General features: G+C 42.2%; 1 protein-coding gene across 7 annotated transcripts; it reads left to right on the top strand.

Annotated features, from left to right (window-relative positions):
• The first annotated feature begins 707 nt into the window (after window positions 1-707).
• Window positions 708-26,079, top strand: LOC135494440 (uncharacterized). Of its 7 annotated transcripts, none has more exons than XM_064782405.1 (18): window positions 708-792; window positions 3,534-3,979; window positions 6,520-6,807; window positions 9,737-9,914; window positions 10,729-10,749; window positions 11,788-11,978; window positions 12,372-12,520; window positions 17,721-17,868; window positions 18,576-18,658; window positions 18,962-19,208; window positions 20,884-21,032; window positions 21,442-21,589; window positions 21,999-22,148; window positions 22,748-22,918; window positions 23,248-23,314; window positions 23,694-23,763; window positions 24,011-24,320; window positions 24,554-26,079. In XM_064782405.1, the coding sequence occupies exons 2-18, from the start codon at window positions 3,889-3,891 to the stop codon at window positions 25,033-25,035; spliced, it is 2,943 nt and encodes a 980-aa protein (XP_064638475.1). In that variant the 5' UTR covers window positions 708-792; window positions 3,534-3,888; the 3' UTR covers window positions 25,036-26,079. The 7 variants fall into 7 exon arrangements, with proteins under 7 accessions (XP_064638475.1, XP_064638480.1, XP_064638477.1 ...); XM_064782407.1 differs by lacking the exon at window positions 708-792 and adding an exon at window positions 2,707-3,181; XM_064782409.1 differs by lacking the exons at window positions 708-792; window positions 12,372-12,520 and adding exons at window positions 2,707-3,185; window positions 12,807-12,943.
• The last annotated feature ends 1,604 nt before the right edge of the window (window positions 26,080-27,683 follow it).

Raw genomic sequence — 27,683 nt, 5'->3', positions numbered from 1 at the left:
GACGTAGTTGCTCATGTTTTGATGCTTTACGGACTTTCCCGAACCCGCGTCCAGACTTTCCCGAACCCATGGTACTTGTGTTGCGTTTCGGAGCTCGAATTGTTCGCACGAAGGTTTTGACACATGGTTGTACACGTACCTAGCCGCCTACACCTGACATGTACTGTAATCCTACACATCATGACATGGATGCCGAGTGAATGTCAGAGTCGATACATGTTTCACAGACATATCAGGCAAATTATAGGTTCAAAATGCGCAATGCCTCTCACCTTTCATACCACTGTATCGGATTCTCGTTGTCTTTTGACATGTTTGAGTGTTAAGGCTATACAGGCAATCAATCACGTCGTGAAACAGAACGCATCAGAAGTACCACAGATTCTACGCTCTACGTCATCAATTTTGTGGTCACGTGCGTCTTGAATATGGTCACGTGAGTCTTGAATATGGTCACGTGAGTCTTGAATATATTTTGTTCAAGGTTGAATATATTTTGTTCAAGGTTGGACATATTTTATTCAAGGTTGAACATATTTTGTTCAAGGTTGAACATATTTTATTTAAGGTTGAAAACATTTGATTCAAGGTTGAACATATTTTAGTCTTGAACATATATTTCCTTCTTGAACTTATATTTAACTTCTTGAATGGTTATTCTAAAGTCTTGAATAAATTCCGCTTTGGCTTGCCATATGAGACATTGCAATTCTCGACGATATTGAGATTGCTGCTCGGGCCGTGACTCTCTCTCCAATTTACTGATTTAGTCGATATCTAGTATTTGAAGTGGTATGTATAGACATTATACCATGTGTTGTTGTCTGTATTTGTGGATCTCATTCAGTGTAGGCCTACTGGACCAAGCTCCCAAAATCGACGCAGTCGTCGCCCGGAAGCAAATGCCTGGTGATTCCCCTGAAAACTCGTCCGGCGACTTCTGTTTCAGTGTTTGATCAAAAAAGCCATTCGATTGAAACAAGCGCTTGACTGAGGATGCACTTTTTATAAGTATTGCACGAGATGAAGATGGTTTGGTTCTCCGTTCTGTTGGCTGCTTGTTATCTCGTGGATTGGGAAGCTGAACAATCAACGAAGACCGACTCCCTGGGACGCTGTTGTCCTTCCCTTATGGCGGCTGTTATGAAACGCGGATTCCGCGGAAATCCGCGGAAAAATCACAAAGCCGCCAGTAAATACGCGCATAATATTTAATGATAATTATACAAATAACAACATAAATCATAAATCGGAGGCAAGAACTACCAGTTATCTGCATATTTCATCGGTCATATTTTAATCCTCTGGAGCGCCATTCATGCCATTCCGATCGACTCTTCCCTCTTTTTTTCTTGGTGTTGATAAACTTTGCATGTTATCTTCGACACCACCGTGGTTCCTGATTCCCTAACGGAACATATTACGAGGCTGCTTTCAAGTGTGATTGATGCCCGGATTGATGTACGTTACGGTATGCCTCCTTCAAATATAGGGTCGATGACGAACTGAATTCTGCCTTCTGGTCTACGAAAATGTTTTAGGACAATCTCCTTGCAGCTCGAACCTAACCAACCATATATGCGACAGCACATTGGAGTCTATTTTTAGCAATCACAAAAACTTACTTCGCGGCCCGTCCTAGAGTATAAGTTTATTTCGAACTACTGTACAAGGTGCTTGTGATTTACGGCGCATACAGCGCACCATATAACGGGGATTCCCGAAGACCTTGTCACCAGGAGTACTTCTTGCGCACAACAATGCACACTATTAATATGAAAAACTCTCACCTGCGGTTCAGGTAGCCACCCTGTAGCCAAGTTAGATTTTTCCGCGGATTTCCGCGGAATCCGCGTTTTATAACAGCCGCCCTTATGGCTTATGGTTGTCCTTTTGTTTTTAGTTGTCTGGTTTTGGGATGGTGAATGAATGTTAAACTCTGCCCTCAGTGCTATATTTATTTACTATTTTGGCATCTACTGAAGAAAAGTCTTTTGCCAAGATAGGGAACGTGGCACTTTTTATTTTGAGTCGCTTGGTACCTCACACTCAGTTCCAGGTCCAGTTCTGTCACTCAGTTCCAGGTCCAGTTCTGTTACTGAGTTTCTAAACTACTAAACAAGCAGTATTGCTCAGCTTGGAGTAACCAGCATAAGAACTTAGTCACTTCCTAGTCATCTCTCTCTCACTAATGGACCGGAGGGGTCCAGGGAGGGGGTCACTCTGTATAAGTGCATCCTAAAGTGCATTCCATCCTATGAAGAGGCGCCCTTTTGCAAATCACCGGCTTGTGGTATTCGACTCGATGACTCGACGACGCGATGGCTCGATGACGCGATCGTTGCTATGGATTTTTGTTAAAATACGGAATCCCATGGTCCTGGTCTCCGGGCTACCGCTGCAACAGCAGAGGTTTTAGCTCGGCCTTCCCATACCCAGCTACGGTATGTAGAAGGATGTGCCCCCCCCCCCCCCCCCCCAGCCATGGCCACTGAAGATTGGTCCCCGCGATTGATTTTGATATTTAAAGGACTCGCGGAAGTTTCATAGCATGCAAAATGACCGGAGATTTAATTGACAAACAAGCTTCTAGTGGCCAATGTCAGATGTCATGTGGTAGTCTGTCAACAATCGGAATTTCGCATATGTGCAGTTTTTTAGACTCAGTCACTCAGTCCCTCTTCCGCCCCTTGACATCTGCCCCCCCCCCCCCCCCCCCCCAATACATCAGCCCCTATACATGCTTTCCGAAATTGGTGGCTTGCATTGGAACTAACTTTTTCCCCCTTGTCCGTCATTAAAGGCATCCAAGTGTGTTGGTCAACCATGACTATCTCCTTTGTCCCTCCACCACAGGCCTAGTTTCCCCTTATGACATCACTATTTCGGACACTCAGCGCCCCATTTCTGGAAAGGTGTATAGGACATTTAATATTGCCGTGCTGAACGGATATCCAGAGCCAACCTTGTCTCCAGGAACTCGCGTGTCATTTTAACATTGGAATTTCTGCTCGTAAAGAACCTGGGTAGGAGGTTGATCTGAACCAGCTATATTTAGGTGTATTCAGCTGTATTGACGGTAAGCTTGCATAGCAACATGGCGCATGGTTTTATCAAAAATGCGAACTTGTAGGAAACGAAAAATGGTCGGATTAGATACGGTGAAAACAGCTGGAAAGGGGTTGGTAATGATCAGTTCTTTTTTATTTTCCTCCACTTATGATTCTATGTATAAATTACAGTCCAGGCAGTGATATTCTTTAAAAAGATTCCAACTTGATCGCGTCATCGAGTCATCGCGTCGTCGAGTCATCGAGTCGAATACCACAAGCCAATGATGGTAACTTGATTAAATCCTCAACCTTTCATTTTCACTCTGCATAAATTTTAGATTCACCACTCAACTCTAGGCAAGTTGATGTATGACTCTATCAGGTACAGTGGCAGGTTAATATATATTTGAAAAGCTTTGTTTTTATTACCGGTATTACAGTTTACTAACACTAACTATGCTCTACTTATTATCCTTTCAGAGTGTGTGCCACATCATGAATTTTCATTTATTTCCTGCTGGATACTACACTCCTTATAAATAGTGATTTACTCAGAGCTGTTTATCGGTTACCGTGATGACACTTATGGACATCTATCACTGGGCACCCCATTGCTGGCTTGTCTGGATTTACATTGTGATATGATTTGAATGCAGTGAAATTTTACTGTGTGTTCACAACAGTATCATAAAGGCTGATGAGGTGACAGATGGGATACCGGTGATACACCTAACAGGATACATAGTGTATACTTACTGTCTCCTGTGGTAGATAAGGGATAGTTGATGTATCTTATCTAGACTTGCTTGTATTGAACATTGGTTCAAAGTGAATCATGTCGTGGACATGGGTGTTTGTGTGTGGCGTGTTGATGTTGGCGGTCATCATTCCTGGGGCTCAAGGATTTTTTGGCATGAGAAAAGGAGGTAAGTTTGCAGTTCAAGAGATGGACTAGGTACTGCTCCCATCAGCAATGTCAGATATGCTCCAGTGTCAATAAGACTGGAACAGGAGCACTTTCCATTGAATGACCTGAGGGCAAACTTGTTCATGTTGTTATGTTACCAGCCCAATATCGTGAAGTGTAAGGAAATCTGAAATTAGTTATATATGTGACCCGTTCCAGCAAAACCAGTCGCATGTCCCTCTGAGCTTGGCAGGTTGAGACGGACTGTTTGTTCATTTCACTATTGTCTGCCTTTTGTGAAGTCTGACAACATCAATTTCTTCTATTATCTCCAGGTGTCATCGTAGGCTCATCTTATTAGCGACATGCGACTGGTTTTGCTAGAATGGGTCACATATGTGACTCGCTCTACCAAAACTAGGCGCTTGTCGCATCTGAACTCGACAGGTTGATACCAGATACGGACTTGTTGTTCATTTCCCTATTGTAGACCGTTTGTGAAATCTATTACAAACTGATTTGGTCACATTTCACAAAAGGTCTACAATAGGGAAATGAACAACAAGCCCGTATCAACCTGTCAAGTTCAGATGCGACAAGCGCCTAGTTTTGGTAGAGCGGGTCACATAATATGGGGTCACTCTGAAGCACGGAACAAGTCAACCTAGATTATGCAACTTGTAAACAAAGCATAATGATCTTTAAGAAATCAACATGTAGAAAATAAAGTCCATTTCATGGCTGTTGAGGCTTGCTACATTTCTCCAGCTAATCATTATCAGATATTGTGGTGTTTTTATTTCTGGGGCACGCAATGTTGTATTCTCTGACTGTGTTTCAGGTTCTGCTAGGAATAAAAGGTCACTGGGAGAGAAAAGAGCTAAAATGAAACCACACTTGGACGAGCGTCTTAACAATAACATCCTCTGTATAAATCGTGACCCTTCTTCACTCTCGTCATACTCCATGAATGTACTCTGAACATATTCATTTCCATATTCTATAGATCTAAATCATGTGAAGGCACTCTTTAATAGTGAAAATATTTGATTTGAAATGGACATATATCATTATTAGAGTGGGGAGGGAAGGGGGGGGGGCTGTAGTATACTGACATTTACTTAGACTGGAGGTCATTGGAAATGATTTCGTTAGAGAGTAGGGGGGAGGCGGTGACTGTTGTGTAGTTGAGGAAACAGGCCAAGATTTAAGCTGGCTCCTGTCTGGCCATTGATACCACCTGTCACCTCATGTCCAATTATATCATATGTTACATATCAAATGCCCCTGTGCATGTAAAACCTATAACTCACCCTTCAGAAAATGTGACCCCTCACAGCAAAACCAGGCGCATGTCGCACAGAAGATGAGCTTAAATGACACCAGGAGATATTGGAAGAAATTGATGTACTCATATTTCACAAAAGGCAGACAACAGACAAATGAACAAACAGTCTGTCTCAACCTGCCAAGCTGAGAGCGACATGCGCCTGCTTTTGCTGTGACGGGTCACAAATGTGGCTGTTTTACAGTACACTCTTACTTGTTGTCTTGCACGTCCCATGCAAACATTACACGGCTTTTTTACAGTTCATCGTAGCTTTGCTGAAGATGTGATTTGACAAAATGGATTAGGCTTAGACTCGGTGAGAAATGTCTCTTTTTCCTCAACACCATACATGTGTACCAGTTAGACACCTTTATGATATCATTTTTCAGATGGTGATGACATCGTTGGTGGTATGAATCGGAAATCTACTTTTGATCATTACCCTGGGTGGCATTTTTCTCATAGTATTTGATGTTATAGTTTTCTGGGCATTTTAATATCCATAAAGATGATATTATCACCTTGTATTCAGCATACCTTTTCCTGGATACAGTCTTTTCTCCTGTTCTTTTTTAGTCCCACCTGAGTTCTGCATATCTTTGACGTGTAAAATGAAGACACATTTCTAAAAACCAAAACATAGGCTGCCACAGATAGCATGAGAGAGGTCCATGATTGTTAATAGACGTGTAGAATTATGACAGCTTGTGACAGCTTGAAATGAACTCGAACCCTCTGCTAGCCTATAGTAGGCCTGGAATGGAAGCTGTAGATGATTATGGCATTGGTAGACTGCTTCCAGCTTTTCTATGTCTCCAAGTGGCCTCTTTATCATTCCACTGATGTCCAGAATGGCATGATAGGCCTGTCCAGGTTTGGATGGGTGGTCAGCGGTATCAATAGCAAGAGTAGGGAACCTCATAGCCTAGTGGTTAAGACTGCTGACTACCACGCAAAAGGGCCCAGGTATGGCAGGTTCAACTCTGGGGAGAATCAAGGATTGTGTTTCACCAAGTGGGAAACGTCAGTAGCTTTCGTGGACTCAACCTCTCTCCAAGTCGTATTCACTAGGCCAATAAACCGTATATCATGCTTATCCCGCCTTGGAGGAGGAATACTCCCTGGAGAAAATCACCTCCAAGTGCAGAGCGTATGCTGAAGAAGAAGAATAGCAAGGTGATCCTACAAACTGAGCTAACAAACACCCCCTCTCTTACATTGCTTTTCAGAACTGTGGATGCTAGGTGATGATCCTTACAGCGCAATAGCTGGAAGCACAGCTGTAGGAGTGTGTAATGTGACCAGTCCATCAATAACATCACAAAGAGACTTCAATGCTAGTGATCTGGTCATCAAAGACTTTAATGGTACTGCTCTGCCAGCTGAGTCAATTGTACCTATTTCCAAAACGGCAGCACGCTTCACGATCAAAAACATTTCGAAAAGCCAGTATGGGAAATATAAATGCTTTTATAAAGACAAGTTTAAAATATGTGATAGATGGATTAATGTTGGTGGTAAGATCTTTGTGTTCATTTGTTTGTATGTTTTCTCCAAATTGATCTCTTCAACAATGAACGCCACCTATGTGTGTGTGATAGTTGGAAATCAATTTGGAGAAAGTCCAAGAAACTTTGTTGTTAGTTGTTTCTCAGACTTTCCTACCACTATTCCTCTAAAGAAATCATTTGCATGTTTTCTTTGGAGAATTCCCATCAGCACCAGACGGGATTTCAAGAAAGCTCATTATTTCTCTGAGAAGTAGCTAATAAAATGTTCTTCCCCCCTCCCCCCATGTGTTGGTTATGGTTACTCTTGATATCTATCATGCATGCGTTCTATCCTGTTTCTGAGCTCTACCTCCATGGCGGGAACCTTGTCGGCATAGGGACAACAGTGATAGGTGTCTGGGATGCCTCCAAATGTGATATTTGTAACAATAAGGCTACGTCTACATCAAAAACTGAGAATTCCATCAGTGCATGATTCTCTTTTTATAATTCATACCAATACAAATGCCACCGAAAGAATAAACAAACATACACAAAAAATGTCTTCAAACGCTATTGAATTTACAATACCTAAAGTGCATCGAAGTCAGTTTGGTTGGTATATCTGCTACTATCAGCCCGGTGGGAAGGCAGTCCTGATCAGCACCAGGACATTATATGTCGGTGGTAAGCCAGTAGAAACTGCTGCTGTTCCTAACTCGTCAATTGCGTGTTATTAGCAGTAACATCTCCTCACTGTACACCTTAACTGCGCTCACGGAAGCCATCTTTCCCGCCCTTGGCCTTAGGGTCACTCCTATCCCAACAGTGCTTCACTTACAACTTACAAACCGTGATGCCTCCTCCAAGGCCCAAACTGCACTTACATTGACCGAAGTTGAAAACAAAATTATATTCTTTGGGCAGATGAGTTTACCATGTCTAAATGGGATAAACAGCTGTGTGCCATTGATGTCCCTGTGGGCTCTTGGTTCTTTGTGGTTCATCTGAGCTGTCTATGGCATTTGTAATGCTACAGGCATTTCAACTAAATCTCTCAAATCCATGAATCATCACTTTCCTGCCATTTATCGTGTTATTTATTACAATTCAACTCGACAAGAACTAAAAATTCCTGAGGAACAGATAAAAATCAAGCCAATATCTGAAGACGTGATTGGGTTTGAAATGGCTCATGTGAAGAAGAGTCAATGTGGTGTCTATATATGTCGCTACGGCCCCCTCTACACCGGCGTCCTGATCAGTACAGTGTGGTTACAAGTTAGCGGTAAGACTGTTGCAACTTCCAGCATCTCCTGGTGAACATGCTTACTTTGGGAGCCATTCAAATAACTAAAGCAATGCTTTGATACGTTTGCACTGTATTAAATAAAAAGTGCCAAACTGAATGTGAGCTCAGGTTAACAAGGTCATAAATGTTTAGTGGTGTCAAGGATAACACAATTGTCATTTGCTTTGATGAGTTTAAAAACATATTTATGTTTGTATTAGTTTGTGAAGTGTAACCAGCTGATATATCTAGGGTTTATTTTAGTATACTCACCAGTAATTCATGTAAAACCTGAAGCTTAACTCTTAAGTTACTTGTGAGGTCGCTGTACCAGACGTGCCAGAGACTGTGGTCAAGTTCATTTGAGAAGCCAAAACAGCTGCTTGACCTACTTCCTGTACCACAGATGCCAGTTGACTGGTGGTATACATGGCATATGTGACACGTCACCCTTGTTGGGTAACCGGAAAAACGCCGACCGACCGACCGACCGACTGACCTGCCAACCTACTCACAAGTCAATGTGATATATCCAATCCACGATAGCAGGTCATATGAAATGAAATTGTAAACAAGCGCACGTAAGCTGGTCAAATGACAACAAATGCATGTTGCGCGTTGCAGTTCATGCATTGCATCGGTCGAGACACTCGAGTAGAAAAACTACAGTGCATATACTAGGCCCAAATCATGTTTTTATATCCACCGACCATGTAGACAAAGCATATCTTTAGAGTATCGTTATCAGTTCCTTACCGCGTGGGCTCGTTTTCCCGGTATAGTTGACTGGAGATGCTGCTGTCAGACACGTCGGACTCCATCACGTCCATTGCGCTGGGCACTACACAGATACATGTGCTATAGAGAAGCGAAAGGGATACTGCATATGACGGTAGGTTGGCAGGTCAGTCGGTCAGTCGGTCGGTCGGTCGGTCGGCATTTTTCCGGTTACCCCCTTGTTGGGCTTAATCCGTCTGGTTGTATGTGGCAAGGCTGAGAGGTTCCTTCCATCCCCCCCCCCCCATTGGGAAGCCTGTATTATTCCTGCCACCTCTCACAACTCATCACTGTTCTGGTTTTCTCAAGTGAATTTCCTGCTCCTTGAAATCTGGATGATTTACAGAAATGGGGCACTCTGTTGCGGATAGAACTGGTCTAGTTAGTGTAGTATTCCGTTGTTATCTGGCAGAAATTCTCACCATGATTTATCAGTCGTGACCTAAATTGTGAACTTCCAAGTAGTATAATCTCCAGAGTCAATCTTTGCCTTTTGTGCTGATGATATGGCCAGAAATGAAAGTCTGCCAGAAATCTGGGATAGCTTGTGGGCAGTGGAGAAGTGCCGGCAAAGAGGGCAGGACGCAGGGCAAATCTGGGATGACTTGTGGGCAGTTGAGAAGGCAGGGTGCAAATCAGCTGAGAGGAGAAGGGCAGTGTGCAGCTCCCTTCTAAAATGGCCGAGCAGAAACACTACTTTTTAATCAGTATCATGGTGTGAAGTCTTTAATCTGTTTATACATTGCTCAAACCACCATGGAATACATTGTTGTTAAAATGATTCAATGAAAAGACTTTCTCTTGCTCGGCGCGTTGTCATAATGTTTTCATGACTTCATGTATTCAGTCTTATTCCTCTCGTATTGATGGGATGTCTGTTACTTTCAGAGAAGCCGATGAAACCATTTCTAAACTTAACAAACCAGGATGCTGTTCTCGTCTACAACTGGGAGAATTTGACCATCATTATATCTCCCACGATTGACCAACAGAATGCATACACTCATGATCGGCGAGACACTGATGTGCGTCTGCTGACAAAATGCCAGATCTGGTTTAATTGGAGGTGAGTGACCACAGATCCCAGAAGGTTGATGTTAGAGCTCAGTATGTGCACTATCACTCGGGCTATGGCTAGTTAACATTGCTGGACCATGGGTTTTTCGCTTCCTGCCAATGTCAATGTTTAGATTTTGAAGATTAGTTCATGAGCAGACAAGGTTCTTGAGACACCTCTCCTTTGAATTACACCGAGGTACGTTTGAGGCACTGACAAATACAAGTGTGGGTCATGAGTATCATAACTGTTTGTTTTCTGATATCATTATGTTTTACATATGTTATTAGTCTCCGCCACGGCACGTAGTGGCCGTGAGAGGAGACTCTTGGGTTAGCTAGGAAACTTTCTCGGCAAAATCAACCTCGGCCTAGGGCGCCGATGTGCCTATGCGTGTGTACACGTTGTAGTGCTTGTGGGTGGATTTCAATTGTCGCAATTTTGTCAAGATTTGACACGAAGTTTCGAGAAAACCGCACATTGATAAAATATTCTGCTCTTACGTACGGCGAGTTCATTTATTATTCCAAGTCCACGTCGGCAGTACGTCGTTATTCGAGCACTTTGAGCACGGAATACATTGTAGTTTCGTAGATTGTTTTTGCGGCAATGAGCACTCGGAACGTTACTCGCACGTCTTGGTTCCCTCGGCTGTTCCTAGAGGGCAGGAATAGCACGCCTCCTAGGAACAGCCGAGGGAACCAAGACGATGTTCGCACTGACTGCACATGCGCATTCAGAACGCCGTGGCGGAGACTTCAGAGTATGCCTGCAGACTCAACTGACAATTCTAGTTCATATACTATCCTGTTATACGCTCCAGTGTTGCTGTGACTGGTAAAAGGTAAGTACATGATATCACTTGTTGACAGACAGTTTGGTTGATGGTTCTGGGTGCATGTTTGCTCACGTGCTCATATGTATGTGCTGACTATAGCTTATGTAAAGAGGTGGAATGTTCAGCTTTTATGTGACCCCATGCAGCTGCAGATATGCTAGTACTGCGAGTATTCAGGGACTCCCAATCGGGTGAGGTATATACAGCCAGATGCAGCTCTCGCTTGCTCAGTTCATGCTCCTACAACAGGAGGCTTGGATTGTAGTGCTTACCACTGCAAAACAGAGGCATCAAAACTAACACATGACATTTCTTCCTAACATCAACTGTAAATGTTTGATTCATGTATAAAGCTTCACATTGATACATAATGTGTTGTATCTAATGTCCTGCATGACCGCCAGGTGGCAGAGTGGTGATCTCCCGGGACAACCCTCCTTCACGTATACCGCCTCCAGAAACCTGCGCTGCAGGCTGTGACCATTTAGGGGGCTTACTACATCAGTTTCTACTGACGGTGGCCAATCAGGGTGCTAATTCTAACATCTTGTAATAGCATGACAATTACTTCTTCTATACCTTTAACCCTGGCTAATTCCCTCATAGATTCGGCAAGTTTGTCCCTCTGTCATTGGCTTGAAGAGCAAGTTTTCTTTCCAACATGGTGCCAGTGGACATGGCCTCTTGGTTCGATGAATGATCCAGTAGGAGCTGTCGGTTTTGTTCTCCTCAAATGAACTTCGCTCCTATTGTTGATGCAGAATTATTTTGATATTATGTGTATTCTGTAACATTTTGTGTGATTTGTCTGAAATTGGAGTGATGTTTTACTGTGACACCCTCTCTTGTCTGGTGCAAACAATGGTAACTGGTAAAGCAGAGGCCAAGTGGATGGGTTCGGGAGAATTCTGTGAATAAAGGCGTGACTATGTTAACGAATCTTGACTGTTAACAATCGAATGTGAGGTTGATTTTAATAATTTAGACTTTTCTCGTCGTAGCATTGGATAAGCAAACCTCTGTCTAACCAGGTGCTTTTTGCAGGTGCAGCAACAGTATGCCGTTTACAAAATGTGACATGAACACTTCAACAAATACGTGTAAGGTTCCTCGGAAGGTTTATCGAGATTTAAGTGGCAGAAAACCACCGAACTACACGTGCATCAAGGCTGAATGCTGGAATGACGCATTTGGGAACTCGTCAGCTGTGTACAGGGTTGACCTGGCTCAAAGAGGTGAGGTGATCGGCCTTCATGGAACAATCTTTTTGTAAGCCCGCTCCGGAGCGTATTATGGTATGGCGCTCGGGGTCCGTCTGTCCGTCCGTCGGGCCGTTAACTTTTCATTGTCCACGCGATTACTGAAATTCTACATCATGTATAGTCACCAAACCTGGTTTGCAGGGCACTAGTATAGGCTCCAAGAAGCCTATTAATTTGGAGGTCAAAAGGTCAAAGGTCAAGGTCACGAAGACCTGTTTCCATTTTCCGCTTACCTGCTACTTCACACACTTTTCATCCTGACCAACCACCCTTTACTCTTATGGCAGGCGTATAATGTGCTCACTCTGCGTAGCTCTTGTTTTAATAAATTGTCATTTTTTATCATTTTTACCTACTTCATTGCAGTGAGGCCTGTTCCAGTGCCATCAATCACAGCAGCTATTGTTAATAGTAGATCAGTTAAATCATCTTGGAAGCCTGATAAAAAATGGCGCATGTTTGGAGGAAAAGTTCTCTACGACATTGAATTTAATGCAAAGCAATTTCATCATCAGGTAAACTCACTATCTGTGAACAGGAAGAATGTTTCTTTTTCTTTGGACTCTGGAGTAGGGAAGCATCCAGGATGTTTCTGTAAAGACCCAGGCATGTCTAGTGTTTCCACTCCCTTTCTCAGTAACTGCTGACAGGGAGTGCTAGTTGAAGGCAGTCCCTCAGTATGGGAAACTCAACTGCTGGCTGGGAATGTACTCCAGAATTCAAGCCAAAAGGGACTGTCATTTCCTGAACAACCGTATCTTACGTTGTCAAATAATTGCTTTGCTCTTCTTTCATTTTCAGTGAAACCCTCCCCAGTCAAGTTATCTCGGCCAAATGTCACTGACCCAAGGTTGGTGGTATTGAGGTGGCAAAAGGCGCATGCCACCCATGAACTTCTGTACACCGTTACATTAAGTGCCACTAATTTCGATCATAAGGTATTTTGTAGTCTGCTGCTTGTTGATTGGCTTCGGTTTAACTTCCTTTAACCTTGTATTGTGCGTATCTATGAAACCATAACGTGGCAAAAGCCCCATGAGTACTCAATAACATGTTGGGAGACCCTCAACCCAATCTCATGCCGATTTTGGTTGGTGTGTAATTGTTGCATGGTTGTGGGGCACTTTCCAGATGGCACTGCTTTGGTAATGGTTTTGGCTGTTGAGTGATGGGGGGGGGGGGCAAACAAGAGAATCGGATTCTTGCAAGAACATCAAGAGCTGTCTGTGTTAAAGGCTTTTGCTGTGGCTTCCCATCATGCCCTCTTCCTTAACGTTTGTGGTACTTGCTGTCAAGTATCTCTAGGCTTTGACCTGATGTAGTCTATGATTATCGCCAAGCATGTATAGAGAGAGTACTGGTCCCTATACATGTATCCTATACCAGCACACATTTTGGATGAATTAAGGGATAGAATCTATACTTGATGTATTCGGCCATGTTCATTACTATTGCTAAAATCAAGAGAGGTTTCTGTCTTCTCCGCCACACTCTATAGAGTCTCGCCACACTCTAGTCTCGTTATGGTGGCATAGAACGTTTCAGGTCCAACTAACATTTCTTTTGAAGTAGAGGTAAAACTGCATCGTATGTACGTTGAAATACACGAGTGCAGTTTGCCTTTAACTTGACTCCCATCCACTGTTGAATCCAGTAACACCTAAACTGTAGGAAACCTTTCAAACCAAGATTAGTAACATATAAATACATTGTATTCAAACCCCTATCACAGCTTAAGAATGACCTGTAATGTTTATGATAAATGTGGAAAAGGCCTCTCACGTTGCACAGTTAACACAAGATGCGTTTCCCGCTGTAACCTGTTGGGAGAATTAGTTGCCTTATGTACACATTGAATATGCACAGTGAATATGCACAGTGAATATGCACAGTGAATGTACACAGGGTTGCCAGCCCAGAGCTAGTTAGTGTCACTGGTCAGTTGTGATCATTCCTCAGATCCAGTGCGGTATGTTTTAAGTAGCTTCATGATTAGGACTGTTGTTGCTATGGGCATGACTCAGCATGGCCGACCTATTGCCATGGGCAGCTGTTGCTATGGGCATGACTCAGCATGGCCGACCTATTGCCATGGGTAGCTGTTGCTATGGGCATGACTCAGCATGGCCGACCTATTGCCATGGGTAGCTGTTGCTATGGGCATGACTCAGCATGGCCGACCTATTGCCATGGGTAGCTGTTGCTATGGGCATGACTCAGCATGGCCGACCTATTGCCATGGGTAGCTGTTGCTATGGGCATGACTCAGCATCGCCGACCTATTGCCATGGGTAGCTGTTGCTATGAGCATGTGTTTTGGCATGGCCTGCCTGATTATGCCTATCAATCAAGCTGCCCACATCAATTATGATTGCATCAGAAAAAGTAGTTGTAAATGAAATGCACAGGTCTGGATTCAACACATGCTTCGGGAATAACATTGCTTGATTTACCTGATTGTCAATTAACTCATTCATTACCTTGTTTATTATGGATTATGTTTTTTATAACTTCCTTTATGCTTTTTACATGAAGTGTGTCAGTGAAAAAAACTTAACAGTTTGCCACCATTTCTTTACAATTTTATAACTCTTTTGCCTGGCTCTGATTTCATGTTTACCTTGCCAGGACAGTGAGGCCATATGAAAGTGCAGCGTCCGTCATTGTTAACTTTTGACAGAAACAGTGGCTCTAATGCAAGATGCATTGTCATTATTTCTAAACCAGAGGTTCATTTGATGACATTCTTGTAGTCAGAATGAATTCACATACCTTACTTCAAGATGTGTATCAGGTGAGCACAATGACCCTAGGTAATTTATTCCAGTTCTGTGGTGCTGAATGAGTTAATGCGTGTTAATAAGTTGTAAAATAAGTATTGTTTGCTTCCCTCATTCTCCATTAGGTGGAGCCGCTGTATGGCATGAAGATGTTGATATGTCCTGCTGGTTCTAACAGAAAACCCCTTGCCTGACTTGTATAAGGCCCGTAATGCGGATTGGCCTTTCTCATCAAATGAAACAATCTCTTTGCTAGAAACCAGAAAGAAGTGTTGCTTAAAAGGAATATCTCAGGACTTTTAAACATTTCAAGAGACCCTGAACTCGGAACAATGCGCACAGCATGAATTTGTTATCTAGTCAGTTTGGATGTCTCATGATGTGTCTGTATTTGAAGTTTGATTACTTTTTTCGAAATGGCTGTCAGTTTGCCTGCACCAAATTGATAAAACGAACACAAATAGTTGTCCTTGCACAACTTCTTTTCTATCTATCTATCTATCTATGTATCACATTTATATAGCGCCCTTATCAGTCCTATATTGGGCCGTTCAAAGGCGCTTAACAAAAACAGAGTCTCTATAAGAAGTATATAGTCTTTGACAACAATAAACAATTCTAATGTTCGTAATGTTGTTGAAAAAGGTGGGTCTTCAGGAGTGTCTTAAAAGTTGTGATGGAGTCCGCATTTCGAATATTACTAGGGAGGTCATTCCAGAGTGCTGCTGCGGCACACTGGACACTTTTCCGACCAGGTATTTCAAATCTCTTTGCGGGGACGCCTTACACCTTATCTGCCTTCAACATGTTTAAACCAACTCTCAACACCTCACGTCCCTGTTCAGGGATTTCATGCAGTTGGCAAATATTTGGCAATAGTGCACTTTTTTTTAGCAGAAGTTTACCCAAGCAATCCACTGGCTTTATTCATAATGCAAAGAATGATAAATGTGAATGTTGTGGGCGATGACATTACAATCATTTCTTTATCAGCACTGTCAAGCTGGAAGATAATGGTGGCCTGCAGTGACCTACTGATCGCATGACAACTTCCTTCTTGTGAAAATCTGCCAAAGCCAAAGTCCCCACAGTCATGTGGCTGTGTGGTATTCAGTAAGATTCAATTCACACACAATCTTTAATGAGTTGATATGTCCTGTATATTCTTCTTGCCGAGTGCTTTTACTGAGAGCCTGATTATTGGTGCGTAACCGAGTTAAATAATGCTGAATGACTTGTGTTTGTTCTGTCAAGCGTTGCAATGTTAACTGTTTTTTATCACCAGTTGATATACGATTTGCGTTTGCATGAATCCCAGATTGTATGCTTGCTCTTGTTTGTTCCTTCGTGCTTGCATGAAACCCATCCTCAATATGAGAATTAGTGCTTAGCCTGAGCAGGAAGGTCCGATCTGCCTGCCTGAGCAAATCGGAGCAGATTAGTCTTTTGTTACAATTTGGAAAGATGTGTTCCCACATTTCAGTTTGATATCCTGCAGTCTAGAGGACCTTGGTTCAAACCCCATCAAACATTACCAATGGAAAAAACCCATTCCAATGTCAATTCAGAAAAATATCTGTGCAATATATCTGGCAATTAGGCTAATGAATAGAACAGGTAGTTAGTACTTGTAAAGTTCTTGCCATTAGAAGTGCATTGTGCTCTCAATGTCTGACCTCCAGGAAAGCTCTGAGACGCACACGAACACTATTGTTTCTCATGCCAAGCTGAACCTACAAACAAACCTATACCATCATAAGATTACATGGAGTTCATATCAAACATGTCAAAGGTATTTTGTACTGAGGCCATGTTTTGGGGAGAATTCATGATGTTGGTCAATTGCATGCAGATCTGTACTATGAGCAGTTGACCAGATTATGCTATGCACATATTGTGTTCTGATGTAGATGAATGTGTACTATGAGCAGTTGACCAGAGTATGCACTGTTGATGCTATGCACATAGTGTGTTCTGGTGTAGATGAATGTTAAATAGAATTCATGATGATAACATACATGGCTTGGAAATTGGGTCAATTTTTTGATACCATTGTAGATTTGTTACATAAATGTCATAAATTTGGTATTTTCCACGTTATCTAGTGTTTGGTTTTCTGTGGGAGTCTCATGCCTAGCAATGTGACCTGGAAGGAATGCTTGCCCCCTCGTCTGATTAACTGCTAGCCAGCAAAATGTGGAATGTCTAAAACTATTGGCCCAATATACTTTTGGCAGAAATGGCTGAAAATGAAAGTGTTTTCATTCCACTCTGGCTGGTGATATTGTGTCCCATGTACAGTGTTGAATGTCATGTGAGAATCTAGACTAGGGGAGGACAACAGTTGGCATGTCATTTATGGTTCGTCATTGATCTCTAAAGACCACTATTGACATCAATAGAAAAGTAGCAACACATGGCCTGTTTGGCTGCTATATACAGTTGGGCACCGGATGTCCATATCATATAGTGCATGTATGTTGAGATATTTGAGAGCTGTTGGCCTTTTGTTAGCTGTCCATCATTTGCCAATGAATTAGTTCCATAACAAAAGGCTTAATAACATTGCGCAGTTATCTGTGTTATTTATGTTTGGTTCATTTGATTGGGGTCCTCCTGGTGTTGAATGATAGAACTGAAACATCAATACTTGAGACAATTATTGCTGAGTGCATGTTGGCCGGGTTGTAGTTTACAAATTGAATTGGCAACTTGGTGCACAACCGTTGACAGCATCAGACAGAAGAAATGACAGTTTTCGTATCTTAAAGTGGTCAAGTATTGCTCAGAAATGATGGTCATCGTATGTCACAGCAGAAGTCTGATTGGAGTTGAGAAATAAAGTACCTTTTCATAACACTTTACTCAATTTGTGCAAACAGTTTCTGCACATCGTGCATGTCACATTGATTTTCACCAACTCCTTTGGTTACAGCTTACCTTCACGAAGTTGAGCACAACCTCGCTGATGGTGTCAGACCTGATCCCTCATGGCGAGTATACTGCTCAAATCACCGCCAGCCCAAAATATGCCGGCTTTGAAAGTGATCCGACCGCTTCAACCGTGATCATGCCTCCTGATGGTGAGTTGGTGACTGAGTAGAAACAATGGACTGTTCACTTTCCTTAGCAATATCCTCTCCTCTAGAAAGATTCCCATGTCACTGATGTCTTGTATGCCCAGTAAGATACCTGTGTATTTACCAGCTCTTAGCAAATTGCCACATATAAGATTCAGATAAGGAGCCTCATGGCCTAGTGGTTTACACTGCTGGCCACCACGCAATAGGGCCCGGGTTCGATCCCGGGGAGAACCCAGGATTGTATGTCTGGATGAACCGGCGTGGCTTTCAAGGAACTAAAATTCCTGGCTCTTCACAGTCCTTCGAATGAGACTCAAAACCGAGGTTCCTTGTACCTGGTGTCTATGCCAGGGCAAGCTAAGTCCCACCAAGTGAGAAACATGAGTAGCTTGCGTGGACTCTATCTCTCTCGCCAAAGTCGGACCACTAGGCCAATAAACCCAATTGGCGCCTAACCGTAGTGGCACGCAGGATACGCTCATCCCGCCTTGGAGGAGGATTGCTCCTAGGAGAATGACCCCTCCAAGTGCAGAGCGAACGCTGAAGAAGAAGAAGAAGAAGAAGATTCAGATCACTTTTTGCACCTCTTTGGATCCCTCCTCGAAATCTGTTTTGGTTTATTCAAGGAGCGAAAGGCCTGCTATGGGGAGGATATCCACCTTGGATTTGTCGAGACAAACTGATGGTTTTCTATTTGGTTGTTTCAGTCCCAGCAGAGAATCCTCAGCTCATCGCGACTGATATTGAGCAGTATGGCGGTGGTGAAAAGAAGGTCACTCTCTTCTGGAAGGTACGTAAGATCACTTCGTTGCTTTCATAGTTGAAGTTTACTCTTTAACTTGCCAGGGGTTGATGTTGAACTGTACAAGGTACAAATGGTGTCCAAAGTTAGGCTCAAGGTACAAACATGGACAAACTCCTTGTTATTAATAAACAGTTGGGTTACCAGATGTGCTCCTGAACAGCAGCGCTGCCTGTTGGCGGCCATGGCATCCAGACAGGATTGCAATGCATCCAGTGCTTTTCAGAAGATGATATTGTTGGAGATTCTGTTGAATACAAGGGTAATCTAGGCATGGCCTTTATTTTTCAGAAAATCCCTGAAATAAAGCGCAATGGTAACATTACGATAAAAGTGAGCATTGTTATCGCCGACATGTCGGGTGTACAAAAGCGGTCATTACCCAAGACGCGCCAACTCCCAGCCGATCAGATCATGTACAGTTATGTGCTCAAGGATGACAAGTCCTACGTCATCAAACTAGAAACCATGTCCACGTCCCTGGGAAGGAATACTTCTCTTGAACCGACAACTGTACAAATGGAGAGAGACCACGAACGTAGGTCAAAGGTTATCTCATTAAGTGTGCAGTGTCTCAGAAGGATTCTCTCATATGATAACTGAATTTGGAACTCATTTGTATTAAAACATGTCTTGAAATATCGACTGCCACTGGCCTGCTAATTTGGTAAAGAAACGATGGCACCTGTTACACCACACCACACCACACCACAATACCACACCACACCACACCACACCACACCACACCACACCACACCACACCACACCACACCACACCACACTACACCACACCACACCATCATGCTATAATGTAACTCTCGCTAATTCCGTAGAGGGCGTCGCGACTGTCACTGGATGGCCTTTTAGAGTTTTTGCTGCCACCACCCGTATTAAGGGAATTAATAAAATCTCACCAGTTTCTATATAGAGGCGAAAGAGTTGGGGTTCGTTAAAAGAACACAAAACACTAAACTAAACCACGTGAATAAGAACAAGGGACTAAAATATCTTGGTAATTAATATTTCATATTTCATCTCAATTATTTAGACAAGATTCATCATTCATTATATACAAATTCATTTACAAAATGGTACAAATACTAAAGGCAATTCTATTCGATTTCTGCTAAAACGACTCGGTAAATCCAAAGAATCTTCTCAAAACCCCCTCAAACTCTGTTCCCGATTTAAATAAACCCAAACACCGCACAACGCGCTCTCACCGAAACGTACCGAGTCGGACCTCTGTTCCAGACTCTCCTTGCGCGACGTCATCAACCAGTTTAAATACCCCGCCGACGCTAAAACCGCACTACCTTGGTGACGTCACGTAAAAATGTACACTTACACACTGAATGTAACACAGAAAGAGAGCCTACCCTTTCACGCCCAAAATAATTGTATCATCTATCAAAAACCCTCGAAATTCTCACCCCAGGTCACAAACTGACATTACAATAAGTATCTAAACACTTCGTCAACCTAATGAAATATATTCAGATTACACCAAGAACTATTTTAAACTTCTCACACAGCGCGAGGATCAATGCGCTGAATTTACATCGACGAAATGTCAACATTGAAGATCGTGAACCAGAAACAAACCTCATATAAATTGGGAAACCGTATTCATTAAATTAAACCAGACCAGAAACAATATCTGAATATGATAAGAATTTAACCCCAAGGGTGAAAATAACTAAGAAGTACTCAAACCCCTACAATTTTGACCCGAATTTCAGTCAAAAGACAGAATGAGCACTCTACCTCATTTCCATAAACAGCGGTGCGAACTGTCAAATGTTAAACCCGTAAAAACACAATGAAATTTGTACGAAGGGACAAAAATCATACACACACATATTCTTACCGATGAAAAGACACAAACCTATAAGTTTCTATTAAAATACTTACGTTTTCTGTACGTAAAAATGCAAATATTGACACTGTTCGGAAGTTTCGCAAATCTATGACCATGGCAAAGTTCCAAAAGATGAGGTCACAGGTCACGTAAATATTCAAATGAGCCATGCGCGTGAAGCACGTGCACAACATAAATATCAACAGAGGAATTTCGCTACAATAATACTGCACTGTGCACTACACTACCATGCAGTGCCATAAGCAAGCAAATATGATCTATTATAGACGGACAATATTGACCAGTCAAAGTAGCGTGGTGTCAAGGTATTAATCATGCACAGCGTTTCTAGTTTCAGCTCCATTCGTCTTCGTGGAAGCCATCAGGGATCAGAATGATGATTACGTCAACGTTACCTGGGAGATTCCTAGTGAGATGGATGGCGAAGATGTCCTCATCATATATTGTGAGGAAGGACAGGATAAAGAATGTAGCAAAATGGTACGTACATGTTTTGACTCAGCTGGCATTTTCCCCTCAAAATTATCTGGGAGATTGTTTCGAGTTTTTTGAATGGGATCTAAAACCAAGGTTCCTCTTATCTTGTACTTATGCCTAGCAAGCAAAATAACCCATCGAAGTGGGCAGTACATAGGTTAAACTTGGGTCTCTCCCCCAAGCTCAAGCCTTGGTGAATATAGCCGATTGGTGCCCAGTCGGGGGGTCCGATATGGTGGTATGGTAGACTCCACAGTGACATGCCTAATCTCCTAAGGGTGAATGCCAAAGAAGAGGCATTGGAGCATTTTACCAATGTCGCATTTTATGAAAAAGCTCGCCTTGATGGTCCTACTGTGTGAACATGTTAGCAGAATTCCCCTGGCTTCAGTGATTTATAACATCTTTCCAGTCTCCACTGAAGACATTAACCGTACCTGCAGCCAAGCGCTTGGTGCGTGTTGATAATGGCAACATCTACAAGATAGGCCTGGTTCGACCAACACCTGGTAAACCGGGCCTCGTCAAGTGGAGTCGATGTATTTACAAACAAAATGAAGGTGGGTTTAACCTGTTCCGTGCGTGCAAATCTCCTAAGGTGGCACTGGCTTTTCGGTTATCAACCACATGATAGATTTAGTCTTCTGGTGCGCTAAAGACTAGAAAACTTTTTGGTTAGCATTCCAATTTCGTGCTTAGCGGTGAGATCAGGTGCAAGTGGTCATCACTTGACTCTTACAGTCAAATGTGGTGAACAAGATCTTGAAAGCTGATAGTCAGTTCCACAGTGATATCAAAGCTGAGCTGTATGAATCCTTGATAATTGAACGTTTTCAGTCTCTTGATCTGGTTGAAATCGGGTCAAATCAATTTCACCTTACCAGCACAATCACCACCATGATTGCAAGTGGTGAAGATGATGTTAATTCAAATGATGAGTCAACTTGCGTTGTATTTGATAACTTGCAGTGCCAACTGTACCACCAAATTTAAATCTGAGACCCGAACCCAAAAAGGTCCAGGTGCAAGTCGACGAGTATCCTTGTGAAGTAACCCTAGCAAAAGTCATCCGCGTTGAGGGCATGCTTTGTCGAACATCGAACAATGTCACTTGTTCAGGTGAGGACTCCTTGAATGCATTCACTTGTTTATTTTGAATGCGGTTACTTGGCAGATTGTCAACAAAGGGTGAACAACCCTATGGGAAACCTTATGCTAAGTGACGTAGCAAAGCTACACTTGCACATTGAAGATGACGACATACCTGGGAATATCTCCCCCGAAATGGTTGTGACTCCGCACATGAGATAGGGTTCTTCAACAGGGAGAGTCGGGACACTGTAGAAGAATGGCCAACAGAACACATTCATACAATCTTTCTCTATTTTATTATCAATATAACAACAAACTTTCTACATTGGAATGGAGCATCGACTGTCATGTAACAATAACTACTGATAATGGGTGATATGAATAAAGACTAGCAAATGCTTTTATCTGAAACTTCATGTACATTTACACCAGGCCTTTCTGTACAAAACTGAAGTAAAAGCATTTGCTAGACTTTATTCATATCAGCCATTGATTCTTCTGCCTTCTGCAAGTTTCTTCCAGTGTTGTTGTCTCCTTGATTCAGTTGGACTTAGCTTCGACCTGCAATAAGGAGAGGATGGAAGGATTCATTTCTCATGATTTTTTGTTATCTTGGTTTTATTCAGGTGAAAGTCGGTCGATCAACATCAGCGAAGGCGAGTTCAGCCAACCCCACTTCTACCCTGTTGATCATCCTGGCTCACGTTATATGGTCCAAGCCGAGGCTGTGAGCAGTTCAGGTGGCAGGAGCCCTGAATGGATGGATGTTTTCGTTGCTACTGCTGATCATCAAACAGGTAAGTTACATTCAACATTGTAGATAGAGGTGGCACAGTTTGATAGTTGAGTAGTGTCTGACTCATGATTGGAACAGCACTTCATACCCTATCCAAGAGGACATGTATCTTTAATAGGATCCTACTCTGTTGCCAAGGCCAGTTAACCTGACTGGTGCCTAACCATGAATCAATGCTCATGAGGATTGAGGAAGAAACACTGACAAAGCCTGGCTGTGTTGCTCGAGTCACCTATTACTATTAGGTTAGTGAATTTCTGAACAATTGTATGCTTTTGTAACATTGAGTTTCCTTCAGGTGTATTAACAGTTTGAAATCCCATTTTCCAGATGTCGGAGTTATTGTGGGTGTTGGCGTAGGCTGCCTTGCCTTCTTAGGGCTCATTGTGGTTGCTATGTAAGTAAACCTTTAATTCAGGAAGCAAGAGATGAAAAATACTCTCAAGTTGACAATGGGCAGATTTCTGTTTGATTTGTTTTATGGAAAAAAATCATGCACAGTAGCAAGATATAGCAGCTACAGGTCATGTGAGCATTCAGAATATGCCTCAAGATAAGGTGGGAGCCAAAAGGTGGCGTCAGTGTTTTTAAACCACAGTGAAATATGTGATACCACATACCTTTTTTCAACGGAACCAATAGTTAGAAAAAGAGGTGAGTATTAACTATTGGTTCCGTTTGAAAAAAGGTATGTGGTATCACATATTTCACTGTGGTTAACTCCAGATCTTTGAGCCTTTCTGAATGCTGACCATATTCTATCTTCTTTCTTTCAGCATTTTTGGCATTAGAAGACATAAAAAGACAAAGGAAGCAGTAAAAATTAAACGAACTCCAGCTGTAAAGGTATGTGTTACCATCGATCTATTGTACAAGTATATATGTCTTGAATTTTTTGAAAAGCCGTGCCGAAATAAACTTATATGCTGAAATACAGGTCTTGCTTATTGGTCTGAAACATTGATGGAATGTTCAATGATGTGCCCAACAGAGTACATCTTGTTCAGGCAGGATACGCCTGTAAAAAGGAGGAGAACTCTCTGTAAGGAGGCGAGACCTAAACAACTTGATTTGTTCTGTCTTTGTCCTTCAGGTTGACCTTCACGAAGATGAAAGTGATCCATGTGACCAATATGCTGGATTACCTCGAGAAAATTCCAATGAGAGTCTTCTGGATCAAGAACTGAGGACGGCGCAGAGGAATCCGGATTACAACGAGACACCTTCCCCATTGCAAGCCAGAGATATGAACCTGAGTAACTCTTCCAACACCAGTGGAGTCCACTCGGGAGCCATGGCCACTGGTGAGGAGTCTGGTGATGAGGAGACTGGGGGAATGAGTTCGGAGTCGGCCATGGATTCCAGCGGTTGTTACGCTCTTGGAGTTGTTCAGATCAAGATTTGTACGTAGCTTTTACACTTCAAATAAACACAGTTGAAATCATATGCAGTTTTGAAAGGCTATTGATACTTGGTGTATGAGGTCTGGCAGGTTGTAATGTGCACATGATGTCATTTGCTCTCAGTATAGCTTTTCACTTGACATACTTTCTGTTAATCCTTTAACAACCGAAATGATCTGAAAATCACTCTTAAATGGTGCAGCTTTGACCAATGATGTATCGTTTCTTTTCAGCGCCAAATGAGATGAAGAAACGGGAAATCCCGATGTCTGTTTTTAAGAACGATAGTGCGTGTAGTGAGCCATCAGGTTCGAGGGAGGATGATATCTCCGTTCCTGTCGATGTGAAAGATGACAGTAGCAGAGGTCATCCTCCATGCATAATACCAGACAGTAGCAGAGGTCATCCTCCATGCATAATACCAGACGAAGCAGAGACTGAAGTCAATTCAAGAGAGAGTTTTGATGCAAACACATCAGGAGACACGGATGAGCTGGGAAGTGCCACTGCTGTTGGTAGTTCAAGGGATTATGCACAGGTGGCACTAGCTGATCAGCCTCCCCCTTCTGTCTTGCCTGCAATCCAAGATGACTTTGCCATTGATTTTGCCCCCAATGCTCATGCTGGGCCTCCCCAGGGGGAGAAATCTACTCCCGAGAATGTGGTCGAAGAACAAGTGTACCGCCCATGTGGACCCCGTGGCCTCTTATCATAACTTGTGCAATATTCTTAGTGAAATAGTGTTTGTGTGATGTGATGCGCTGCCAGCTGAATGGCAAGCAGACATCGGCAGGGTCCCAGCAGTGAAATTCTGATCTCCTTACTCTTTATCTTTAGTTCATAGACATGATTGTGGTCAGGTGACAAGAGCCATGACATATGTTTTGTAAGTTCTGAGGCACCGAATCTCGGAGACACTCTCCAAGTTCTCGAAAACTGACTGATTGATCGACAATGTTTCAGTTTATTGGTGAAATTTGTATTTCATTATTTTTCTATTGATTTAGTATAACTGCAGTGTGCATTCCTGCCTTTTGTGGTCGGGTTAACTGTATTGCAAATAATCAACGATTGCGTCTACTTGGTCTGAGAAAAGTGAAATATGATTTGAAGCCGTGGGTGAAAGGGCCTTTGAATCTTAAGACAAGGTTATAAAAGTTGTTGTGATTTGTATATAAAGTTTCTGATGTATGTTAAACATGTCCCTACAGAAACAATGTAAGATTAAACTTGGCCTTTCACCAAGTCTATTTGAGCCAGTGATGAAATAGGATGGGCCTACATGTACCTCATCTTGGCGAGTTATTTGTTACTTGACATATATCATTAGCACACTTTTAAAGTCGGTGCAAATCTAATTCAATTCATATACCTTACGTTGGATATTTTCATAATATAACGATTCTGCTAGTAAGACTGTAAATTAGCCGTACATCAAAGACTTGTGTGAAGAAAGTGTGTTGAGGAATATGTGTGTTCTTGACTTGGTGACTGGCCTAAACTGTTCATTCTTTCCCTTACCAGGATTAAAAAAGGTATTAGTGAACACTTGGTGATATGGGTAAAGACAAGTAAAAGCTTTTTACTGTGGAAAATGTACGTAAACAGACTTGCTGGTCTTCATTCTACGGCAGCAGATTAGTGCCATAAAAAAATTAAATATTATCTCGTTATTACGAGATCTTTTCTCGTTATTACGCGATGTTATCGCGTTATTACGAGATCTTTTCTCGTTATTACGCGATCTTTTCTCGTTATTACGCGATGTTATCTCGTTATTACGAGATCTTTTCTCGTTATTATGAGATCTTTTCTCGTTATTACGCGATGTTATCTCGTTATTACGAGATCTTTTCTCGTTATTACGAGATGTTATCTCGTTATTACGAGATCTTTTCTCGTTATTATGAGATCTTTTCTCGTTATTACGAGATGTTATCTCGTTATTACGAGATCTTTTCTCGTTATTACGCGATCTTTTCTCGTTATTACGAGATGTTATCTTGTTATTACGAGATCTTTTCTCGTTATCACGAGATGCGAAAGTGCACGCAACATCGAGGATTAAGGTCTCATTAGGGAGTTGTTTTTTTATTCATGCGCGGCCAAGCCCTAACCGTAGTTCCTAAAATCATTGATTTCTCGGTCCTTACAGTATGTCAGCGTTGATTCAGCAGTTGTTTTGGCAAAGACATGTTTTTTTGGAGTTTCTGAAACCTAGAGCGCTACTCAATAGGCGACTAACAAGAAAATACGCATTTATACTGTTGTTGCCGACGTATGTGTACACTGAACTTGGGATGTGCGTCGGCCCCGTGTTGAAATGCCGTCCAGTACCAGTTGGTGCGTTTTTCGCTGATTTGTGCAGAATTCAACATATCTCAAAAGTTCAATGGTTGACCCTCGATTTTTTTTTTATTTTTGTGTAGCGTAAGCAACTGTCTTTCATGGGAGAATGGTCTCTGTAAGAATTATTCAGGAAGAAGTGTATAATATTTTGGGGGTTTTCGTGATTGTCCGGCCCAATTGGCAATATTGCCATTTGGGATGGTGAACAGAGCTAGGAGCAAATGCGACGCTTATGATTTATTTAAAGAAATAAAATGCCCGATTTAACATCCTGCAGAATCAGGGGAATCGGGCGTTTCCAGTGATATACGACACAAATGGGTTGTCCTCATGCATTAACTTTGGAAACGCATTTTAAAATAGATGTTACGTCCTGTTAATGGGGCACGTCATCATCGCGTACATTTGGGAAAAACTCCCTAACGAGACCTAAAGCTCAGGATCAAGCGCGGGAAAGGTCCGTACTTTATAGACCCATATACCATCATCGCGTAATAACGAGATAACATCTCGTAATAACGAGAAAAGATCGCGTAATAACGAGAAAAGATCTCGTAATAACGAGAAAAGATCGCGTAATAACGAGAAAGGATCTCGTAATAACGAGAAAAGATCGCGTAATAACGAGATAACATCGCGTAATAACGAGAAAAGATCACGTAATAACGAGATAATATTTTATTTTTTATATCTTTTATGGCACTAATCTGCTGCCGTATCATTCATAGCATCCATTTGGCATATTTGTCAGATGTGTTGTGACATCAATTCAGGATCACTACTTCTGCTTGTTGCAGTAGGTGTGATACATTGGGGGAAAGGGGAGGGGGTATAGTTAAAAAGAAACTAACACAATATGTCTGACAATTTCATTTGACAGAGGTTACAGGTATAATATCTCATATTTATGGGCTGACAAGTGAAAACCCTTTCCCATAGCACCCTGTATGATAGCAACAAAACCAAACTTGGAATGAAACTAATATGGGTATTATGGCCATGTCTCTTTGAAGA

Source organism: Lineus longissimus, chromosome 10, assembly GCF_910592395.1.
Source record: "Lineus longissimus chromosome 10, tnLinLong1.2, whole genome shotgun sequence".
Taxonomy (NCBI): Eukaryota; Metazoa; Nemertea; class Pilidiophora; order Heteronemertea; family Lineidae; genus Lineus; species Lineus longissimus.
This window is presented reverse-complemented; position numbering and strand designations above follow the sequence as displayed.